Consider the following 21253-nt stretch of genomic DNA (forward strand, 5'->3'; position numbering starts at 1 on the left):
GGAAATACTTTTACACACTATCTGGTGGACAGGTAGCCAGATGAGAAGGCTGATAGCACTTCTAATGTTAGTTTGTTAAATATGAAGCTACAGCCAGTTAGCCTAGCTTAGCACAAAGACTAAGACTTTAGTTAATAGTATCCTTAAAACAACTGTGAGCAAAGACATCTCTATCTGGGTCCTCTGCTGATGGGTGGAGGTGTTAAAACAATAAGCTGTAGTTAGAATGACTGCATATATCGCTGTCTCTGGCTTCCTGACAGGCCAACCAGAACGCCACTGAATCAGAGTGACACATAGCCATACGCACAGTTCAGCAAAACTGCAGCTACATGGTTTTTGAAAAGAATGTCTCCTCTAACTTTTAAAATTAAGGTTAATCTTGATCACATGTAAGCAACAAAAACACAGCACCAATGTGCTACAGCACCAATACATATGATATATGGTATTGGTGCTGTTTCTTTCTTATGTGTGTGCATGCACGTCTGCAAACAACAATCCCTCTGCCCTCTGCTGCATTCACTGTCATCACATCTTCACAGTGAGAGTAAGAATACATGTACATATAGCAGACTATATGTGTCTAACTGAGGCTTATTCAATGTGTGAAGAACTCTGAACTGACTTAATCCCATGCCCCACTGCCAGTTATCACTGTAAGAAACTGCGAAATACAGCACAGAGAATAAACTCTTTTACAGAGGTATAAAATGATGCATCAGATACCTGAAGTGCAAAGGAAAATGCACTCACACAGAAATGTATTCAAACGTTTGTCCTTTATTTGATTTAAAATACAGAGAAGAGGGTGAGATGAGCTGTCAGCTCAGAAACAGAGCAAACCCTGCTCAGTCCAGAGATTGGGGGTCAAGTGCTTGGTAGATGGCAGCATACTGGGAAGCATCCTCAGCACTGGTCTCTGGATCTGGTTCTAAGGACTGCAGCCTCACTCTGTCCTGAGTGGAGGCGCCATCCTGATTTTCCTCACAGTAATCGGCCTGTGAATCAATCACAATCACTATTTAGACTCATTTTATCTGAGCAGTAAACTTTTATTCCTAAAATGATCATTAGAGGTTTACATTTAATCAAAATTTTACTTCTTGAATAACAAAGCGGTCACTCACCTCGTCCTTGTTTGCTTCAGTTCTGCTCTGATCTTCTGGAAAAAAAAAAAAAAAGACAAGATTCATCATAACCTTTGGAAATGTGTGTGCTGTTTTGGTTTATGATCACACTGTGGAGTGACAGTAGCGTGTGTGCTCATCTATGTGCATGCATGTCCGAGTGCATGTGTCACCTCACCGGCATTGCTCCTCCAGTGTCCGTAGAAAACAAGAGGGATAAACGCACAAACCAGAAGAGCCAGGCTCACCGAAACAATGATGACCACCGTGGTATCTGCAAAAAAAACAAAACAAAACAAAACAAAACAAAACAAAACAAAACAAAACAAAACAAAACAAAACAAAACAAAACAAAACAAAACAAAACAAAACAAACAACAGACAGGCTTTACAACAACAGGTCCTCCAAACAAAACGATAAAATAACCTTTTACACATTTTCAGAGCAGTTTTCATTGTCCTCCATCATATCCATCTCAGAGCTCTTTTTTTGTATTGGAAATTGTATATTTTCAGTCTGTAATATTCTTTGTATGCTGTAATTTACTTTTCTGGTGTACCTGCTTTCCCTCAACATGCCTTAATAACTTCCTGCAGTACACATGTACCCAGACATTGAAGAGTGAGCATGTTCTCTTCAGCTACGGTTTCCTGTAAGAGCAAGACACCAATACACATTTTTCCAGTTATGGGGAAAAAAAAAAAGTGACAGTTTTACACCTGACTCCCAACACAACATGCCTCGTGCCCACATTATGTCAAATCTACACTCTGTGGAAACTCTACATCGGGCATTTTCTACAAATAAATTTTTTTTGTTTTTTTCTGTTTCCTGTTTTAATATGCATTATATACTGTACATTTAAACATCTAGCCTCCTGTCAGAAAAGTGTTATCTTTACAATGATTACACACATTGTTTCCATCTAGAAGGGGTTTGCCCTTAAATTAGAATAAAGGTTATCTATAATAGATAAAAAACAATGTCTTTTGAATAATAGTTTGTCAGCTAGGTTTTTTTCACAAAGTTCACTTAAAAGTGGTTTGTTTCAAATTATGAAAATCTACTACTCTGCCATCATTGAAAAATACATAATCTTTGAAGATACAAATACTGTTCATTTAAAAAGTTTAACCACTGGACACAAGACAAGATGAATGTGAAAACAGCCTTCTAGTGTCAGACTGTGCTCATACTTCATTCTGCACAGTGAAGGTCAAACACCCCAGAATAAGAAAAACACATTTTTGAGTGGATGGGGGGCTTTAAATTATAATCCAGACTGACCAAACCGTGATTATTATTATTATTAGTCTTGAAGCTTGCTATAGAAGCATGGCTTCTGACAGTAACTTTTAAGTACCTGTGAGGTTGACTGTTCCTCGCTGGTTTGTCTTCTCTGTAGAGGGCAGAGTTAATGCTGTTGCTGACGATTCAGTGCTGGACTCAAAGCTGCCTTGGGGCCGAGTTTCTGCTTCGGTTTGCAGGGTCATGGTGGAGGGAGGAGATCCAGGAGGAACAGTGGAAGCTTTGAGAGAGCAGGACGGAGAATGACCGGCAAGGAATACTGTGTGTGTGTGTCTGTGTGTGTGTGCACTCATGTGATAGTGTTAATGCCTTAGTGTACAACAGAGTGAGTAAGCATCATGAGACATATGGTACATATAATAATTTGAACCTTTTGACATAAAGCGAGTATTCCCAGACTGCCAGCTACATGAAAATTCTGGTGGGCTCAGTATGTTAAGTCCATCTACACACTGATTATCTTTCTGAGGTTGATTTCAGAAAATTCCTGAGTCCTGAATGAAGGATTTACCCATTTTTATTCCAGAAAGTCTAGTTATCAGCAGGACGTTTTATAGACCTAACAAAAAGCTTACCATCTAGGACTATGAGATTGACCTCCTGGTACAGCACGTTAAAGGTTTTCCCCACTCCACAGCAATATCTCCCTGCATCCTCCCTCTTCAGCTTCTTGATGGTCACGTTGAAGACCCCATCTCCTCTGTCGGCCTCCATGCTGTATCTCCCCCGCCATGTGACGGGTGACCTCTTCCTCTTAGTCTGAATGAGAACATTTTCTCTGGAGCAGACTCCACTGCAGAAGTACATGTTGCTGTGTTCGGAGCTGTTGTCTTTGGTCCTGCTAACAGAGCAGTGTACGGAGACCTCTCCTCCAACATGGCCGCTCACCTCCAGCACTTCTGTCGTCGCCAGACATCCAGCTGCAGTACAAAATTAAATGAATGGTTATACAGCTATCGATGGATTGAACTGACTGACGGGGAAGCTCATTAAAACAAGTGAACTCTGCTGCACCTCTGCTTAAAGAGGTTGATTATGTAACTAAAGCCAGCAGCCAGTCAGCTTAGCTTTCCATGAAGACTGGAACAAGGGGAAAACACCCAGCCTAGCAGCACCTCTAAAGCTCACTAATTTATATATCCCATTTGTTTAATCGGTACAAAAAAAAAAACTAAAAACAACAATTCTATTCAATGCAATATTTACAGTCTTTATGCAAAGCTAAGCCAACCAGCTGCTGGCTGTAGCTTCATAAAGAACAGGCATCAGAGCGGCAGCAGTTTCGGCTCTTTATCATTCATTTTTAATTGTGCTTCTGGCCACCTGAGGAATGTAAGCCCTACAGTCACTCTCTTTCAGCTCTGCTTTGGGTCTCTACCAACTTCTGAGGGAAACATCTGGCTTTCTGGAAGCTAAGTGCTCCACTATGTTCACCAGCTAGTCTCTGTGTCTGTCTGCTGTTTGGTGCTGAGCAGGCAGTGTGTACAGTTGGTCCTACCCTGAAAACTGCTGACTGCTGAAAATTACACTCTGAGAGCAGTGAGACTGAACCAAATCATGAAAGCTGTTGGTCAGAGAGCTAAATAGTGAGTTTATAAAGCTCTGTAAGGCCGAGGAGGGGCTGCAGATTCAGGTAATAATTCTCTGGAGGTTCATCACTTACGGTGACTCCTCCCACATTTTGTTCACAGTCATCTGATATATCATTTGATATGTTAGTATAACAATATTTATTATAGTCGCTTTAAGTGAGACAAGATCCTTAGAGTTCTCTGGTTTACACGTGGAAGATAGATTACTTCCCAACAAAAACTAACTTTTATGGTACTCTTGCTTCCGCTGTCAACTTTAGTTAATTCTGCCAGGCGTAATACCATGCAACCAGAGAAACTGTTGTTTTTTTTCTAACTATAAACCATAATGTCTGTGGTGTAAAATTAGAAAAAAAAGAAGAAAAAAAAGCAAGCTTGATCTTGAATCAAATTTAATTATTTGCAGATTCTGTAAAAGTAAACTATTAGATGTTAAAGACATTGTCTACTGTAATGGATTCATAGGACAAGCTTTACTTAATATCATCAGCGTAGTTCATCAATAAATTTACACTTTTACACATTTGTTTTGCAGTAACGTAAACTATTTTAAGTTTGAAGAGTTACTCCCATTCACACGTAAGTTAATATGAAATTTTGAATGCAACTTTCACAAATAATATATACTGAATGTTTTCTAGGGTAAGATACATCAAAACTCACCTGAGAAGCAACAAAACATGAAGGCATGAAGAATCTTCATTCTCTATCCAGGTTAAAAACAAACCAAGTAAATGTAAAATTCAGTCCAGCAGTATCAGAAAAAATGCAGGGGTCTGCTCCAATATTTTATCTGATTCTGTGCCATAAAACATGAAAGCCTTAAAGATCAAGAAAAGCTGCAAAGATGTGATTGTGCAGCAAATGACAGCAGCAGCTTCTTTGCCTTAAGCTGGTGTGATCAGTAAATGGGCACGATTCTGTTTTATCGTGCCTCTTCAGCTACTTTCTTTAAATAAAGAATATACAGTATGCTCTAGTTCTCCAGCCCCCTTCTCTCTTTCACTCTGCTCTCATGAACCAGCTTATGACTGTGATACAATATAAACTCTTTCAGTGTTATATTTATTGTTCAGGCCCTTGGAGCTGGCTCTGTGTGCCTCGGTGCATCTACAGTACACAGAGCTGGAGGGCATCAAACTCAAGAAGCAGTCTGCTGACTGTGTCACGGGTATCAGAGGACAACCCGAGGGCTGTTTCATAAAGCAACATTTCCACACTTAACTTCACCATATCAAGCTTATTTTCAGCAAGTTTTGTTTTCATACAGCAGAATTAAGTTTGATCAAAGTTACCATGGCAACCTGTTGCTGCCAAAAATATTTTCTCCGGAGGGACTGTCTTAAAATCCTTGTGGTGAGGAGTTCCCTCCCCTTGACTTGAGAAAAAAAACTGCAATAGCCTCCCCTAAATATCTAAAAACATATACAGTGAGGTCCATAAGTCTGAGACAACTTTCCCATCACGGACAAGGGTAGTTGTTTGTTGGGGGTTGGATGCTGGTGGTGGTAGGGAGTTTATGGCAATTCATTTGCTTTGGTTGGAGGTAAGGCCCTTTAGGTTGTGGTGCAACAAATGATGTCCTTGCGTGAGGCTGACTTTGCCACACCTTGGATTTTCACCGAGCCACTGATGAAGATGAACTGGTGTTGGATGTACACTGTTGCCCATAAAGTTGGAATAATTTTGTTTTCAGATTCACATTCATCTTTTTATTCCTATTTATACACATCAGTAATCACATTGGAAGAGACTGATCAACAAAGTTTAATAAAGTAAAAGATCAAAAAAGAAGAGATAAAATATATGTTATTCCAACTTTATGGGCAACAGTGTAGTATGTAGCTCTCATGGTAAAGCTCAATCACCTTGCTTCCATGACCCACACATCCTTCCAGCTGCGGTTCCTCCTCTCCACAGTGTCCCACTGTGTCCACTGTCCCCTGTTTACCAAAGGAGACGTCCATGAGCCACCTTGCAGTTTCCTCCTGATGGCATACTTCCTCCACCACCATCCTCCATTCTGGTGCAACGCCCTTACTCCAAGTTAGGTGGCTAGTTGTTTGCCCAAGGCCTCCTCTTCCTTGCTGAACATGTCCCACAATGTCCACATGTCTGAGTACTGCTGTTTTCCACCTCAGAGACTTTTTTGCACCGTCTCCAAAGTTGTCTACTTCCTTGCACATGGTGCCTGATCTTCTGTTGCCTCCTGGAAGATGATGCAGTTGGAATCTTTTTCTCATCTTTCCCCTCTTGTACCCCAAAGCGTTCTGCCCCATATTAGTACATAATGTCTCCATTCTCTTCAACTTCCTTCCTTCCTTCCACTGTGCCTTGAAGTTGCTTGAGGGTCACGGTCAGGTCAGTGTTAACAGTTTCCCACAGTGTCTTGTCAGAGTTAACATGCAGTCTGTGCCAGGCTAGCCTCCTCTCGACACTGCTGCAGCTGTAGCTATGACAAATCCTGTGGTGCTCTCTTGCGTTGTGTTCTTGTTGCTCAGAACTGTGTCTGTTACAGGGTCTGGTCCATGCTGCAGTGTCAGCTGATGAGTCTTCTTCCACCCCCACTCTCAGACTCTATGTCAAGCATATCAGGCCTTTAGCTGTGCACTCACTCACTTGTCAAGAATATGGTGAATGACTCATCATTTCACTGTTTCTGGTTTGGTTTCTTAGATCTCTCTTGCCATCTTGATTCAAAATCGGAATCAACTCGGCCGACACAGCATTTTTACATATGTCACAGAGCATGACTGTACGTTAACTGTTTAACTATACCATGCAGTAAACCTGCGTGGCTGCATCTGTACCTGTTACTCATTTATTTATGTTTTTCCTTTAATTTGTCACCCATCAATATGTTGCACCTTGGGAGAAAACACAAAATCTACAAAAAAGTTTCTGATAATACAGTAGAAATTTAGATTTAAAAAATTAAAAATAACAAAATGGTGAAAGAAAAAACAGCCACTTTCTATTTTTGAATTATGAGCTGTTACATAAACAGATATTAGTCACCTTGAGTGAACTGGGGGTTACACTGTGGCTGCTGCTTTTGCACCCTGCGGTTCATTTGCTCACACTGTTATGTAAGAATCACACCAAGTTATTTATGTCCCATGCAAACATTGTAATATGACCCACACTGGGATAAATGAATGTACGTTCGCAGGTATGCCCTCAACCCCATTCCTGTCATCAGTGGGGCAGTAAGTTTACCAAAGCAAAGTCTATAATGATAAACAATAATTTACACCCAGGTTTATCAGTGATAAATCCATCTGTTTGGTCCTGGGATAACAGCTGTTAAAATCACTCCAATGTGCTCTGTTAAACCACTGAAAGCATGGCTTTGTGAGCAAGTGTCCCACTGAGCTACAAAATATAGAAAAAATAGTTTCAGTTTCAGTTACATAACAGCATCAATAAATGATGTGAGCAAGTGGTTGTTTTGCATCTGTTTCAGTGACATTTGCAGGAGAACAGCACCTCTAAAGTATTGCTATTGATTTAAAACAATAGTACTGTGTTAATGCTGAGGTCAGTGAGTGTCTGTCAAAATCCTGTCCAGACCCTCCTGCCACAACATATTCACAGTGACATATTAAATACTATCAAATACGAAATTCGGCTGTAAACCATATCTAAGTTGCTTTGTACTATTTTACACTGTAAGTTGTAAAATGAACTAAACAGTTCCCCTGCGGGAACTCAGGTTTATACCTGAAGTTCAACTCAGACCAACTCAAAACATTTAAATAAAATTCAATAAAATATGAACAAATTACTTTGGGTCTATAATTACATCACATTCAGTTATATCATGAACATACTTATCGCAGTTCAACACAGACTGACCAGAGACTGGTAATGACACAGAACATCAGCTAACAATCAAGAGAGAGCACAATAACAGCTAATACCGACTTCACAGTACAAACTGAGAATGGTAACCTTGGAAACAGAAGATATCCCATATCATAAGAACCTAAAGTTAGAACAATAATTTGCTATAGTTTCTTCTGTTAAACATACATATATTTCAAATGCCAATACTGACTTGAAATTCATTCACAAAATCCCTCACTTGGTAAAAATTCAGCTTTGAGACAGAGTCAGCAACAACCTAAATGAACAATAACTACTTACAACAGCACTGTCATATTAATATCACATCTTCTGTCATATGAGTCGACTCAGTTTGCCCTTATTCATTATATAATGGAGAAGTTCTGGCTAAATGAATCCTGTTAATGACACCAAATTACTGTCAAAATGTGAGCACTAAATAAAAGACAATACAAAAAATTTAACACTATAAAGTACAAGATTTTCTTCATCCAACTGACAAAATTAAATCAGAAACATACGAGAAAAAGGACAAAGAAATTCTTTCACTTCAACCCGTTTTTTTTTTTTTTTTTAAAGATACCACAAAAACACAGATACCAGCAGGTGTTCAGACAGTTTCTCCAGGGTTGGATAGAGGTGTTCAACTTCAAGTATGTCAATAGTACATAGCTCAGTAGGAGCAAATTAATTATTATCATTCTACCTGAAAACCTTGACACGTGTGTTAGGTTTTCACAGTGGTCATCATCACCACTAGATGGAAAATGAAGCAAATATACCCAACCTGGGAGCATCTTTACAGTCGTCTGAGCTATCTAGGTCGACTCTCTGCCAGGATATGATAACTATCATAACAAAAGGATTTAAAAACAAAACAAAACATACACATAATGTAAAGTCAAACTAAAATAAATAACATGACAAGTATATAAAAAAGGTGCTAAAGAACAGACAACTGACCAAAAAAAAATAAATAAAAAAAAATAAATAAGACAAAACACAATTGATTAAGCACTACAGAGTACAAGGTTTGCTTCATCCAAATGACAAAGTTAAATAAATTCACGATCACACTGTGCATCCATCCCTGCAGGGTAGAAAGTCTGCTGGGAGTCTCCGAAGTCATCTATCCATCAGTCCATTAACTCAAAACTTCATCACATTCCAGTTCTGTATTGCCTGTGGAACTCCTCCTCAGCATGTTCTGCCGTGGTCTTGTGATCTTTGCAAACCCTTCCACAGAGGCTCAGCAGTAATTAGCAAGTTCAATGTCCTAATATACATGGAGACAGTCTGAGAAGACACTATTGTCTTCTACTATGCTTTATACCTTTTGCGGACTATTCATATCTACAGGTTGACAGCTCCATGTCTTGGGCTCAGAGACAGAAAAGTCCAAATGTAAAGCAAGAAATTAAAAAAAAAAGAAAAAATTAAAGACAAAACACTATTGATCAAGCACTACAGAGTACAAGGTTTTCTTCATCCAAGTGACAAAGTTAAATAAATTCACAATAACAAAAACGTGAGAAAAAGGATAACTATGAAAACAAAGAATGAAAGAAAAACATACACATAAATATGTAAAGTTAAAATAAAATAAATAACAAGACAAGTATATAAAAAAAGTGGTAAAGGACAGAACTGACAATAGATGAGCAATGTGTGCAACAGACAATGTAAAAGTAAACAGCATAAATAAAGAGAGTAACACCATCACTGGAGGTTCAGCCACAGAATAAAGCCTCAGTTCACTCATAATCAAACTACAGAATCATTGAAGCAGAATTTATGGTCTGTCCAAACTTCAACATGTCTTCCTCACTCTGTTCCTTCAAGAACTGGAACAAGGCCTTAACTGTGTCTTCCCCTCTAGTGTCTTTGACATGGCTTTTAAAACATAGTGAAAGGTTTCTATACCATCTGTAAACATCTTTTCAGGTTTGCCTTCTGAAATGGCTGTCACTCTGTTCAGGTATATCAATATTAGCAGTTCTACTTCAAGACAAAGCCTGTTTCCTTAAGACCTTCTCTTCAATTCAGCCCATGACAATGTCTCATTTCAAGTATGTCAATAGCACGTAGCTCAGTAGGAGCAAATTAATCATTATTGTTCAACCTGGTAAACTTGACACATCTGTTCATCATCACCACTAGATGGAAAATGAAGCAAATATACCCAAACTGGGTGCATCTTTACAGTCGTCTGAGCTATCTGAGTCGTCTCTCTGCCAGGATTCCTTCCCTTACCCTGTCCACCACGCAATTTTAAAAAAAAGGTACGAACTAACCTACACTTAAACCTGACCAAAATAACCCCACGTCCCTTGATTCTGCAGTGAATCTTCTCCGCGATTGACCGTACGTAGCGCTTTAAAGGGGTGGGAAAAATTCCCCTGCCGGGAGGCCTCCCTATGTGCCGACGCAAAACACCCTAAGAATCGCAAAACTTTTCCTCACCACACCTACTTCAACCCAGAAAGGTACTACTCCAGTCTCCCCTTGGAACGAAACTTGGCAGAGTGAGACGAGCCAGTGTTTGACCTCAAAGTCCAACTCACCCTCCCTGTACAATAAAGCTTCTATCAAAATTTGGCTGGTGATGATGGACAGCAGTGCAACTATGCTCAGGACATAGGTTGAATACTACTGAAACAACAGCTCTTACTTTGGAGGATCCCCAATCAATCTACATCAGACCTGCCAGTGTAGCTCCAACATTTAATGATGGAAAACTTACCAACTCACTGACCTTACAATGATTTTACTCAATATCAAAAAAAATGTGATCACAAATGTATCTCAGATACCAATACAGATTTTAAATGCATTGATAAAACATCATCCATGGGCTGAATAACTGCTTGAGAAAGCCAAGGTCACAGATCCAACTGTGTTTTGTTTGCACCTTCCTGAGACCGTGACCTCTTGAGGCATCACAAGTGAAGAGCTGGTAAAACTTCAGTTCCAACAACAGAGTTAATAAATAGTCACAGTCTGTGCTTACTCAGCACTTGAGCCTCACCATGCAGAAAATCAGCCCATCCACCTCCTAGATGCAGCAAACTCACTTCCTGGTCGTGTCCTGTAGTTTGAAGAGCAGCTTGCAGACTTGTGTGATGTGGGCTGCAACAGTCCTTCAGAGGTGAAGACCGGAGATCTAGGCGCTGTCCAGGGCTTGGTAGATCAGGTCAGGCCACAACATTCCCCTTCCAGCCTTCCTTAAGGTTGGAAATATGACTAAAACTGAGGCAAAAAAAAAACAATTATTAGTAATAAGTAAAATGCAAAAAGACTAAAGCAAACCTTCAACATGAGCTCAGATCTTACTTTTGGTTGGCGCTCTCTCACTTGCTCTGACTAATTTCCCCCGACTCTGGTGTCTGCTGCTTTCATAGACTGTGGTGGAACAGTCCAGTGCATCCATCCCTGCAGGGTGGAAAGTCTGCTGGGAGTCTCTGAACTCATCTATCCATCAGTCCATTAACGTGAAACTTCATCACATTCCAGTTCTGTATTGCCTGTGGAACTCCTCCTCAGCATGTTCTGCCATGGTCTTGTGATCTTTGCAAACCCTTCCACAGAGGCTCAGCAGTAATTAGCAAGTCCAATGTCCTGATGTACATGGAGACAGTCTGAGAAGACACTATTGTCTTCTGCTGCACTTTACACATTTTGCGGACTAATCATATAAACAGGTTGACAGCTCCATGTCTTGGGCTCAGAGACAGAAAAGTCCAAATGTAAAGCAAGAAATTAAAAAAAAAAAAAAAAAATCAAAGACAAAACACAATTGATAAAGCACTACAGAGTACAAGGTTTTCTTCATCCAAGTGACAAAGTTAAATAAATTCACAAAAAGAAAAACTTAAGAAAAAGGATAACTATGAAGACAAAAGAATAAAAAAAACATACACATAAATATGTAAAGTTAAACTAAAATAAATAACATAAGTATATGAAAAAGGTGGTAAAGGACAGACAACTGACAACAAATGAGCAATGTGTGCAACAATGTAAAAGTAAACAGCATCACTGGAGGTTCAACCACAGAATAAAGCCTCAGTTCACTCATAATCAAACTACAGCAGCTACAGAATCATTGAAGCAGAATTTATGGTCTGTCCAAACTTCAACATGTCTTCCTCACTCTGTTCCTTCAAGAACTGGAACAAGGCCTTAACTGTGTCTTCCCCTCTAGTGTCTTTGACATGGCTTTTAAAACATAGTGAAAGGTTTCTCTACCATCTGTAAACATCTTTTCAGGTTTGCGTTCTGAAATGGTTGTCACTCTGTTCAGGTATATCAATATTAGCAGTTCTACTTCAAGACAAAGCCTGTTTCCTTAAGACCTTCTCTTCAATTCAGCCCATGACAATGTCTCATTTCAAGTATGTCAATAGCACGTAGCTCAGTAGGAGCAAATTAATCATTATTGTTCAACCTGGTAAACTTAACACATCTGTTAGGTTTTCACAGTGGTCAGTGCGTTCATCATCACCACTAGATGGAAAATGAAGCAAATATACCCAAACTGGGTGCATATTTATAGTCGTCTGAGCTATCTGAGTCGTCTCTCTGCCAGGCTTCCTTCCCTTACCCTGTCCACCACGCAATAAAAAAAAAAAGTACGAACTAACCTACACTTAAACCTGACCCAAATAACCCCACGTCCCTTGATTCTGCAGTGAATCTTGTCCGCGATTGACCGTACATAGCGCTTTACAGGGGTGGGGAAAAATCCCCTGCCGGGAGGCCTCCCTATGTACCGACGCAAAAAGACCTAAGAATCGCAAAACTTTTCCTCACCACACCTACTTCAACCCAGAAAGGTCCTACTCCAGTCTCCCCTTAGAACGAAACTTGGCAGAGCGAGACGAGCCAGTGTTTGACCTCAAAGTCCAACTCACCCTCCCTGTACAATAAAGCTTCTATCAAAATTTGGCTGGTGATGATGGACAGCAATGCAACTATGATCAGGACACAGGCTGAATACTATTGAAAAAACAACTTTTACTTTGGAGGATCCCCAATCCATCTACATCAGACCTACCCGTGTAGCTCCACCATTTAATGACGGAAAACTTACCAACTTACTGACCTAACAATGATTTTACTCAATATCAAAAAATGTTATCACAAATGTATCTCAGATGCCGATACAGATTTTAAATGCATTGATAAAACATCATCCATGGGCTGAATAACTGCTTGAGAAAGCCAACATCAGAAACACAGTTACAACCAATTCATCAGAACAGCAATGTTCTATCAATAATTCCATTTAAACCAGTCATCAGCCTTGCTCACACTCTACCTTTTTACCTTAACAGTAAACACTTCTATATACAGCAGACCTATGATGTACATGTAAATATAAATATGAAGACATGTTCTTATTTGTTCTGATTTTGGGGTATATGCATATTCTAAAGGGTGGGTATTGTCGTTTTTTTTATTCTATTTGTTACTTTTCATTTAAAGTTATGTAAAAAAAAAAATGTTTTTATTTTACTTTTGTCTTTAAGCTCTTCTGCATACTACATTGCATTTTCTTCATTTACCATTGGGAGTTTGATTGTAAGTGAAGATTTTCCCTCCAGGGATTAATAAAGTTTCTCTGATTCTGACACAAAGAAGATTGTTTGTTTCTCAATCTAACAAAAAGAAAAATACAGCTGGACAATTTATTCATAACATGTGACCTATGAGCTGAAAAACCACTTGAGAAAGCCAACATCACAGATCCAACTGTGTTTTGTTTGCACTTTCCTGAGACCGTGACCTCTTGAGGCATCACAAGTGAAAAGTTTGTAAAACTTCAGTTCCAGCAACAGAGTTAATAAATGGTCACAGTCTGTGCTTACTCAACACTTGAGCCTCACTATGCAGAAAATCAGCCCATCCACCTCCTAGATGCAGCAGACTCACTTCCTGGTCATGTCCTGTAGTTTGAAGAGCAGCTTGCAGACTTGTGCGATGTGGACTCCAACAGTTCTTCAGAGGTGAAGTCCGGAGATCTAGATGCTGTCCAGGGCTTGGTGGATCAGGTCAGGCCACAACATTCCCCTTCCAGCCTTCCTTAAGGTTGGACATATGACTAAATCTGAGGGAAAAAAAAAACAATCATTAGTAATAAGTAAAATGCAAAAAGACTAAAGCAAACCTTCAACATGAGCTCAGATCTTACCTTTGGTTGCCCCTCTCTCACTTCCTCTAACTAATTTCCCCTGACTGGTGTCTGCTGCTTTCACAGACTGTGGTGGAACAGTCCAGTGCGTCCATTCCTGCAGGGTGGAAAGTCTGCTGGGAGTCTCTGAACTCATCTATCCATCAGTCCATTAACGCGAAACTTCATCACATTCCAGTTCTGTATTGCCTGTGCAACTCCTCCTCAGCATGTTCTGCCATGGTCTTGTGATCTTTGCAAACACTTCCACAGAGGCTCAGCAGTAATTAGCAAGTCCAATGTCCTGATGTACATGGAGACAGTCTGAGAAGACACTACTGTCTTCTACTACATTTTATACGTTTTGCGGATTATTCACATCAACAGGTTGGCAGCTCCATGTCTTGGGCTCAGAGACAGAAAAGTCCAAATGTTAAAGTTAAAAAAAATAAAAAATAAATACAACAAAACACAATTGATCAAGCACTACAGAGTACAAGGTTTTCTTCATCCAAGTGACAAAGTTAAATAAATTCACAATAGCAAAAAAAAAGGATAACTATGAAAACAAAGAATAAAAAAAAAAACATACACATAAATATGTAAAGTTAAACTAAAATAAATAACAAGACAAGTATATAAAAAAGTTGTAAAGGACAGACAACTGACAACAAATGAGCAATGTGTGCAACAGACAATGTAAAAGTAAACAGCATAAATAGAGTAACACCATCACTGGAGGTTCAGCCACAGAATAAAGCCTCAGTTCACTCATAATCAAACTACAGCAGCTACAGAATCATTGAAGCAGAATTTATAGTCTGTCCAAACTTCAACATGTCTTCCTCACTCTGTTCCTTCAAGAACTGGAACGAGACCTTAACTGTGTCTTCCCCTCTAATGTCTTTAACATGGTTTTTAAAACATAGTGAAAGGTTTCTCTACCATCTGTAAACATCTTTTCAGGTTTGCCTTCTGAAATGGCTGTCACTCTGTTCAGGTTTATAAAGATTAGCAGTTCTACTTCAAGACAAAGCCTGTTTCCTTAAGACCTTCTCTTCAATTCAGCCCATGATAATGTCTCATTTCAAGTATGTCAATAGCACATAGCTCAGTAGGATCAAATTAATCATTATTGTTCAACCTGGTAAACTTGACATATCTATTAGGTTTTCACAGTGGTCACTGCATCCACCATCACCACTAGATGGAAAATGAAGCAAATATACCCAAACTGGGTGCATCTTTACAGTCGTCTGAGCTATCTGAGTCGTCTCTCTGCCAGGCTTCCTTCCCTTACCCTGTCCCTCACACAATAAAAAAAAAATGGTACGAACTCACCTACACTTAGACCTGACCCAAATAACCCCACGTCCCTTGATTCTGCAGTAAATCTTATCCGCGATTGACCGTACGTAGCGCTTTACAGGGGAAGGAAAAATTCCCCTGCCGGGAGGCCTCCCTATGTGCCGACACCAAAAAAACCTAAGAATCGCAAAAGTTTTCCTCACCACACCTACTTCAACCCAGAAAGGTACTACTCCAGTCTCCCCTTGGAACGAAACTTGGCAGAGTAAGACGAGCCAGTGTTTGACCTCAAAGTCCAACTCACCCTCCCTGTACAATAAAGCTTCTATCAAAATTTGGCTGGTGATGATGGACAGCAGTGCAACTATGCTCAGGAAACAGGCTGAATACTATTGAAAAAACAACTCTTACTTTGGAGGATCCCATATCCATCTACATCAGACCTGCCCATGTAGCTCCACCATTTAATGACGGAAAACTTACCAACTTACTGACCTAACAATGATTTTACTCAATATCAAAAAATGTGATCACAAATGTATCTCAGATACCAATACAGATTTTAAATGCATTGATAAAACATCATCCATGGGCTGAATAACTGCTTGAGAAAGCCAAGGTCACAGATCCAACTGTGTTTTGTTTGCACTTTCCTGAGACCGTGACCTCTTGAGGCATCACAAGTGAAGAGCTGGTAAAACTTCGGTTCCAACAACAGAGTTAATAAATAGTCACAGTCTGTGCTTACTCAGCACTTGAGCCTCACTATGCAGAAAATCAGCCCATCCACCTCCTAGATGTAGCAGACTCACTTCCTGGTCATGTCCTGTAGTTTGAAGAGCAGCTTGCAGACTTGTGTGATGTAGGCTGCAACAGTCCTTCAGAGGTGAAGTCCGGAGATCTAGATGCTGTCCAGGGCTTGGTGGATCAGGTCAGGCCACAGCATTCCCCTTCCAGCCTTCCTTAAGGTTGGAAATATGACTAAAACTGAGGCAAAAAAAAAACAATCATTAGTAATAAGTAAAATGCAAAAAGACTAAAGCAAACCTTCAACATGAGCTCAGATCTTACCTTTGGTTGCCCCTCTCTCACTTCCTCTGACTAATTTCCCCTGACTGGTGTCTGCTGCTTTCACAGACTGTTGTGGAACAGTCCAGTGCATCCATCCCTGCAGGGTGGAAAGTCTGCTGGGAGTCTCTGAACTCATCTATCCATCAGTCCATTTACTCGAAACTTCATCACATTCCAGTTCTGTATTGCCTGTGGAACTCCTCCTCAGCATGTTCTGCCATGGTCTTGTGATCTTTGCAAACCCTTCCACAGAGGCTCAGCAGTAATTAGCAAGTCCAATGTCCTGATGTACATGGAGACAGTCTGAGAAGACACTATTGTCTTCTGCTGCACTTTACACATTTTGCAGACTAATCATATCAACAGGTTGACAGCTCCATGTCTTGGGCTCAGAGACAGAAAAGTCCAAATGTAAAATAAAGAAAAAAAATAAATACAACAAAACACAATTGATCAAGCACTACAAAATACAAGGTTTTCTTCATCCAAGTGACAAAGTAAATAAATAAATATATAAATTCACAATAACAAAAACTTAAGAAAAAAGATAATTACGAAAACAAAATAAACTAAAATAAATAATATAAGTATATGAAAAAGGTGGTAAAGGACAGACAACTGACAACAAATGAGCAATGTGTGCAACAGACAATGTAAAAGTAAACAGCATAAATAGAGTAACACCATCACTGGAGGTTCAGCCACAGAATAAAGCCTCAGCTCACTCATCATCAAACTACAGCAGCTTACAGAATCATTGAAGCAGAATTTATGGTCTGTCCAAACTTCAACATGTCTTCCTCACTCTGTTCCTTCAAGAACTGGAACAAGACCTTAACTGTGTCTTCCCCTCTAGTGTCTTTGACATAGCTTTTAAAACATAGTGAAAGGTTTCTCTACCATCTGTAAACATCTTTTCAGGTTTGCCTTCTGAAATGGCTGTCACTCTGTTCAGGTATATCAATATTAGCAGTTCTACTTCAAGACAAAGCCTGTTCCCTTAAGACCTTCTCTTCAATTCAGCCCATGATAATGTTTCATTTCAAGTATGTCAACAGCACGTAGCTCAGTAGGAGCAAATTAATCATTATTGTTCAACCTGGTAAACTTGACACATCTATTAGATTTTCACAGTGGTCACTGCATCCATCATCACCACTAGATGGAAAAGTAAGCAAATATACCCAAACTGAGTGCATCTTTACAGTCGTCTAAGCTATTTGAGTCGTCTCTCTGCCAGGCTTCCTTGCCTTACCCTGTCCACCACGCAATAAAAAAAAAAAAAAAAAAAGTACGAACCCATATACACTTAAACCTGAATAAAAGAAAATAACCCCACTTGATTCTGCAGTGAATCTTGTCCGCGATTGACCGTACGTAGCGCTTTACCTTTTGCTGACTAATCATATCAACAGGTTGACAGCTGCATGACTTGGGCTCGGAGACAGAAAAGTCCAAATATAAAGTTAAAAAAAACAAAAAAACAAAACACAAATGATCAAGCACTACAGAACACAAGGTTTTCTTCATCCAAGTGACAAAGTTAAATAAATTCACAATAACAAAAAATGTACAAAAAAGAATACAAAAAATAGAAAACAAAAGAATAAAAAAAAACATACACATAAATATGTAAAGTCAAACTAAAATAAATAACATGACAAGTATATGAAAAGGTGCTAAATGACCCAAAGTAAATATTGTGGATAAAGAGAGTAACATATTTATTCTAAGGAGTGAGTATTGTAGTTTTTTTGTTGTTGTTTTTAATTAAAATTTGTCTAATAAATGTTTTTAATCTTACTTCTGTCTTCCAACTCTTCTGCACTTTCTTCATTTTCCATTGGGAGTTTGATTATAACTAAAGAATTTCCTAACAGAAATTAATAAAGCTTTCTGACACAAAGAAGATTGTGTTTGTTTCTGAATCTAACAAAAAAAAGCTGGTCAAAATACAGGCAAAGTCTTGGTCCTTATACTCAGGGAAGCACATGTGGAGACAATATTAAAAAAAAAAAAAAAAAAAAAAAAAAAAAAAGAAAATATATATAAATAATATAAATATAAATATAAAGTATGTATGTATGTGTTTGTGTGTGTTTGTGTGTGTGTGTGTGTGTGTGTGTGTGTGTGTGTGTGTGTGTGTGTGTGTGTGCGCATATAAAAATTCAAGTTTCATTTCAACATTGAGATTCTGATTAAACTAAAATATAACACCTACTTGGAGGAAACAGCATCAGTGCTCATCAGAGCCTAAGAGACGACCAGCACACCAACATGGCAGCTGTAGATGCCTCCTTGCTCACACTCTACATTTTTATCTCAACAGTAAACACTTCTATATTCAGTAGTTCTATGACACACACATTGTCTTACTTCAGTTGTGAGGACACACTGAAATATAATGCATGCCCTGGCCCCTTACCCTAACCTAACCTTAACTATCCAAACTGAAAGTTGAAAGGAGGGTCCGACTTATCAAAATGCCTGATGTTTTTTTTTTTAAAGGCTGTGTAAGTGTGCCCCCCAATAAATATATTTTACAGCTGCCCGTATTATTGTCCTTCCACACTTGTGACTATGCTCATAAGTTAAAGTTAATTTGTCTTATTTGTAGCATTTTGTTAATTGATATAACTGCTGATTTTTATATATCACTATATATTTTGCCAATCACCTGTCTGCTTTAGAAATTTGGTGTTTAGGTTGATCTGCTCTGCCAATAAAGCTAATGGGGGTGGGTGGGGTCAATCAAAACACAAGAGGCTGTGAGAGAGATCAGCACAGCAGCTCTGTGTGTACGAGAGACACAGGTAGCACAGTGGCTGATGAACATCTCAAAGCTAATCCAGGCTCATGATAAGAGGGGGGCCATCAGAAGACAACAGGCTGAGAGAGAGATCAGCATGGCAGATGACAGGTGGCATGGTGGCCAATCAAACAGAAAAAAAGCAGAATAAAAACTTCACTTACTCTGACCCAACACAGGGCCCCTCATCAGGCCACACCTGGCATATTAGAGAGAGACACAGGAGGACAGGCCCCACAATCAGCCCACATAAAGCTAATGGGGGGGGGGGGGGTAAAATCAGACCCAACACAGGGCCCCAAATCAGCCTGTATCAGGCATATTAGAAAGAGACAACCCCAATGGGCCCCAACTCAAGGCCCCCTATCAACCATATTAGACAAAGAGAGACAGGCCTTAAAATGCCCCAATGTAGGGCCCCCAGATCAACCCCTAGCAGGCTGATTAGAGGGAGAGACAGATGTGTGAGTATGTGTGTGTGTGTTTGACAGAGACTGGCAAGGCATTTAAAAAAAAAACTGCCTCATACTTTTTGAAGGACAGACAGCAGCCACGTTGGAGGGATGGACAGGAACAAATTCTGTAGGAGGAAAAGTTATGGCACGGCAGCCAGACATCCCAGCATCAAAAAAATGAAAGTAGCATACCTCATATATCTTGATCCAGCGTAGTCAAAATCGATGAACAAATAAACAACCCAACAAATAAACAACCGCCCGACCAAAAGAGAGAAAGAGAGACGACCAATTGCAGCCATATTGGATGGACAGGAACAAATTCTGTAGGAGGAAAAGTTATGGCATGGTGGCCAGACATCCCAGTATCAAAATCAACAAAGCCAGGGAGGGGGAGAGAGGGAGGGAGAGCGAGGGAGGGAGGGAGAGCGCAAGGGAGAGAGAGCGCAAGGGAGCGCGCGAAAGCGGTCGGGCGGACAATAATAATTATGGTACAGTGGCCGTTTGTAGTGTGTCTCTGTTAGTGTGTGTGTGCGAGAGACAGATGGCACGACAGCCAATCAAACACCTCAAAGCTGATCCAAGATCATGATGACAGGGGGCCATCAGAACACAGGGCCACATCAAACTAACACGGGGCTACAATTAAAACACAACAGGCTGTGAGAGAGATCAGCACAGCAGCTGTGTGTGTGTACGAGAGAGACAGGTAGCACAGTGGCCTATGAACACCTCAAAGCTGATCCAAGCTCATGGTGATAGGGGGCCATCAGAACACAACAGGCTGAGAGAGAGATCAACATGGCAGCATGACAGCTGGCACGGCGGCCGATCAAACACTCCCCAGCAGCACAATAAAAGCTTCACTTACTATTCGTTGATTTATTTTCATGCTGATCTGTTTGTGGACCCTGAAAGAAGAAGAAGAAGAAGAAGAAACAGCTCAGTCTGAGTCTGCGGGTCAGAGCCAGTTCACCTGTGAAGACACAGAGTGGACTAATCCTGTCCAACACTCACACTCTGTGGACATCAGTTCACTGAATATAAATCCATCTGTGTGAAGCTTTGTACACACACACAATCATTTCCTGTCATAGTTATTGATCATATAGGAGACTGTGATGTTTGAGTGAGGATGACTGTGGTGCAGCTGAAAGATGAAGATTTTCAGACTGACTGCAGGTGCTTTATTGATCGGCAGCACGTTCTCTTCACTGAGCAGCGTTTCACACTCTTTAATATTGTTTATTGATTCAATTCTGCTCAATGTGTAAAACGGAAAATCACCACTGATCAAACTGATGACGGTGTTTTACCGTCAGCTCTGGACTCTAATATAACTATAAAGGTGTCTGTCTCTGTCTAACTCTGAGGACTTACAGGCCTGTCTCCACATACCCCTGATAACCTGAGCACGTGGGAGGTGAACTGAGGAGGCCCCTGAGGCCTAATTATCTCCGTGCGGCCGCGTGTCATATTCAGCCTTTATCTTTGCCACATGAACCACATCACGGTCCAGAATTAAAATATGTCAAACCACCAAGACTGAAAAGAATAT

General features: G+C 40.0%; 1 protein-coding gene across 1 annotated transcript; it reads right to left on the minus strand.

Annotated features, from left to right (window-relative positions):
• Nucleotides 1–851: 851 nt before the first annotated feature.
• LOC121181163 (CMRF35-like molecule 6) lies at nt 852–4734 on the minus strand. Its single transcript, XM_041036987.1, has 6 exons — nt 4695–4734; nt 3015–3359; nt 2495–2659; nt 1309–1404; nt 1131–1165; nt 852–1001 (listed from the first exon to the last, which is right to left on the minus strand). The coding sequence occupies exons 1-6, from the start codon at nt 4732–4734 to the stop codon at nt 852–854; spliced, it is 831 nt and encodes a 276-aa protein (XP_040892921.1).
• Nucleotides 4735–21253: the final 16519 nt, after the last annotated feature.

Source organism: Toxotes jaculatrix, chromosome 4 (genome assembly GCF_017976425.1).
Source record: "Toxotes jaculatrix isolate fToxJac2 chromosome 4, fToxJac2.pri, whole genome shotgun sequence".
Lineage (NCBI taxonomy): Eukaryota > Metazoa > Chordata > Actinopteri > Toxotidae > Toxotes > Toxotes jaculatrix.

Excerpts from the sequence above, each read along its gene's own strand:
- LOC121181163 (XM_041036987.1), bottom strand. The coding sequence starts at position 4,734 with ATGAAGATTCTTCATGCCTTCATGTTTTGTTGCTTCTCAG. Across the intron at positions 3,360-4,694 it reads CATGTTTTGTTGCTTCTCAG|CTGGATGTCTGGCGACGACA; the intron begins GTGAGTTTTGAT and ends TTTGTACTGCAG. Across the intron at positions 2,660-3,014 it reads CAATCTCATAGTCCTAGATG|CTTCCACTGTTCCTCCTGGA; the intron begins GTAAGCTTTTTG and ends GCTCTCTCAAAG.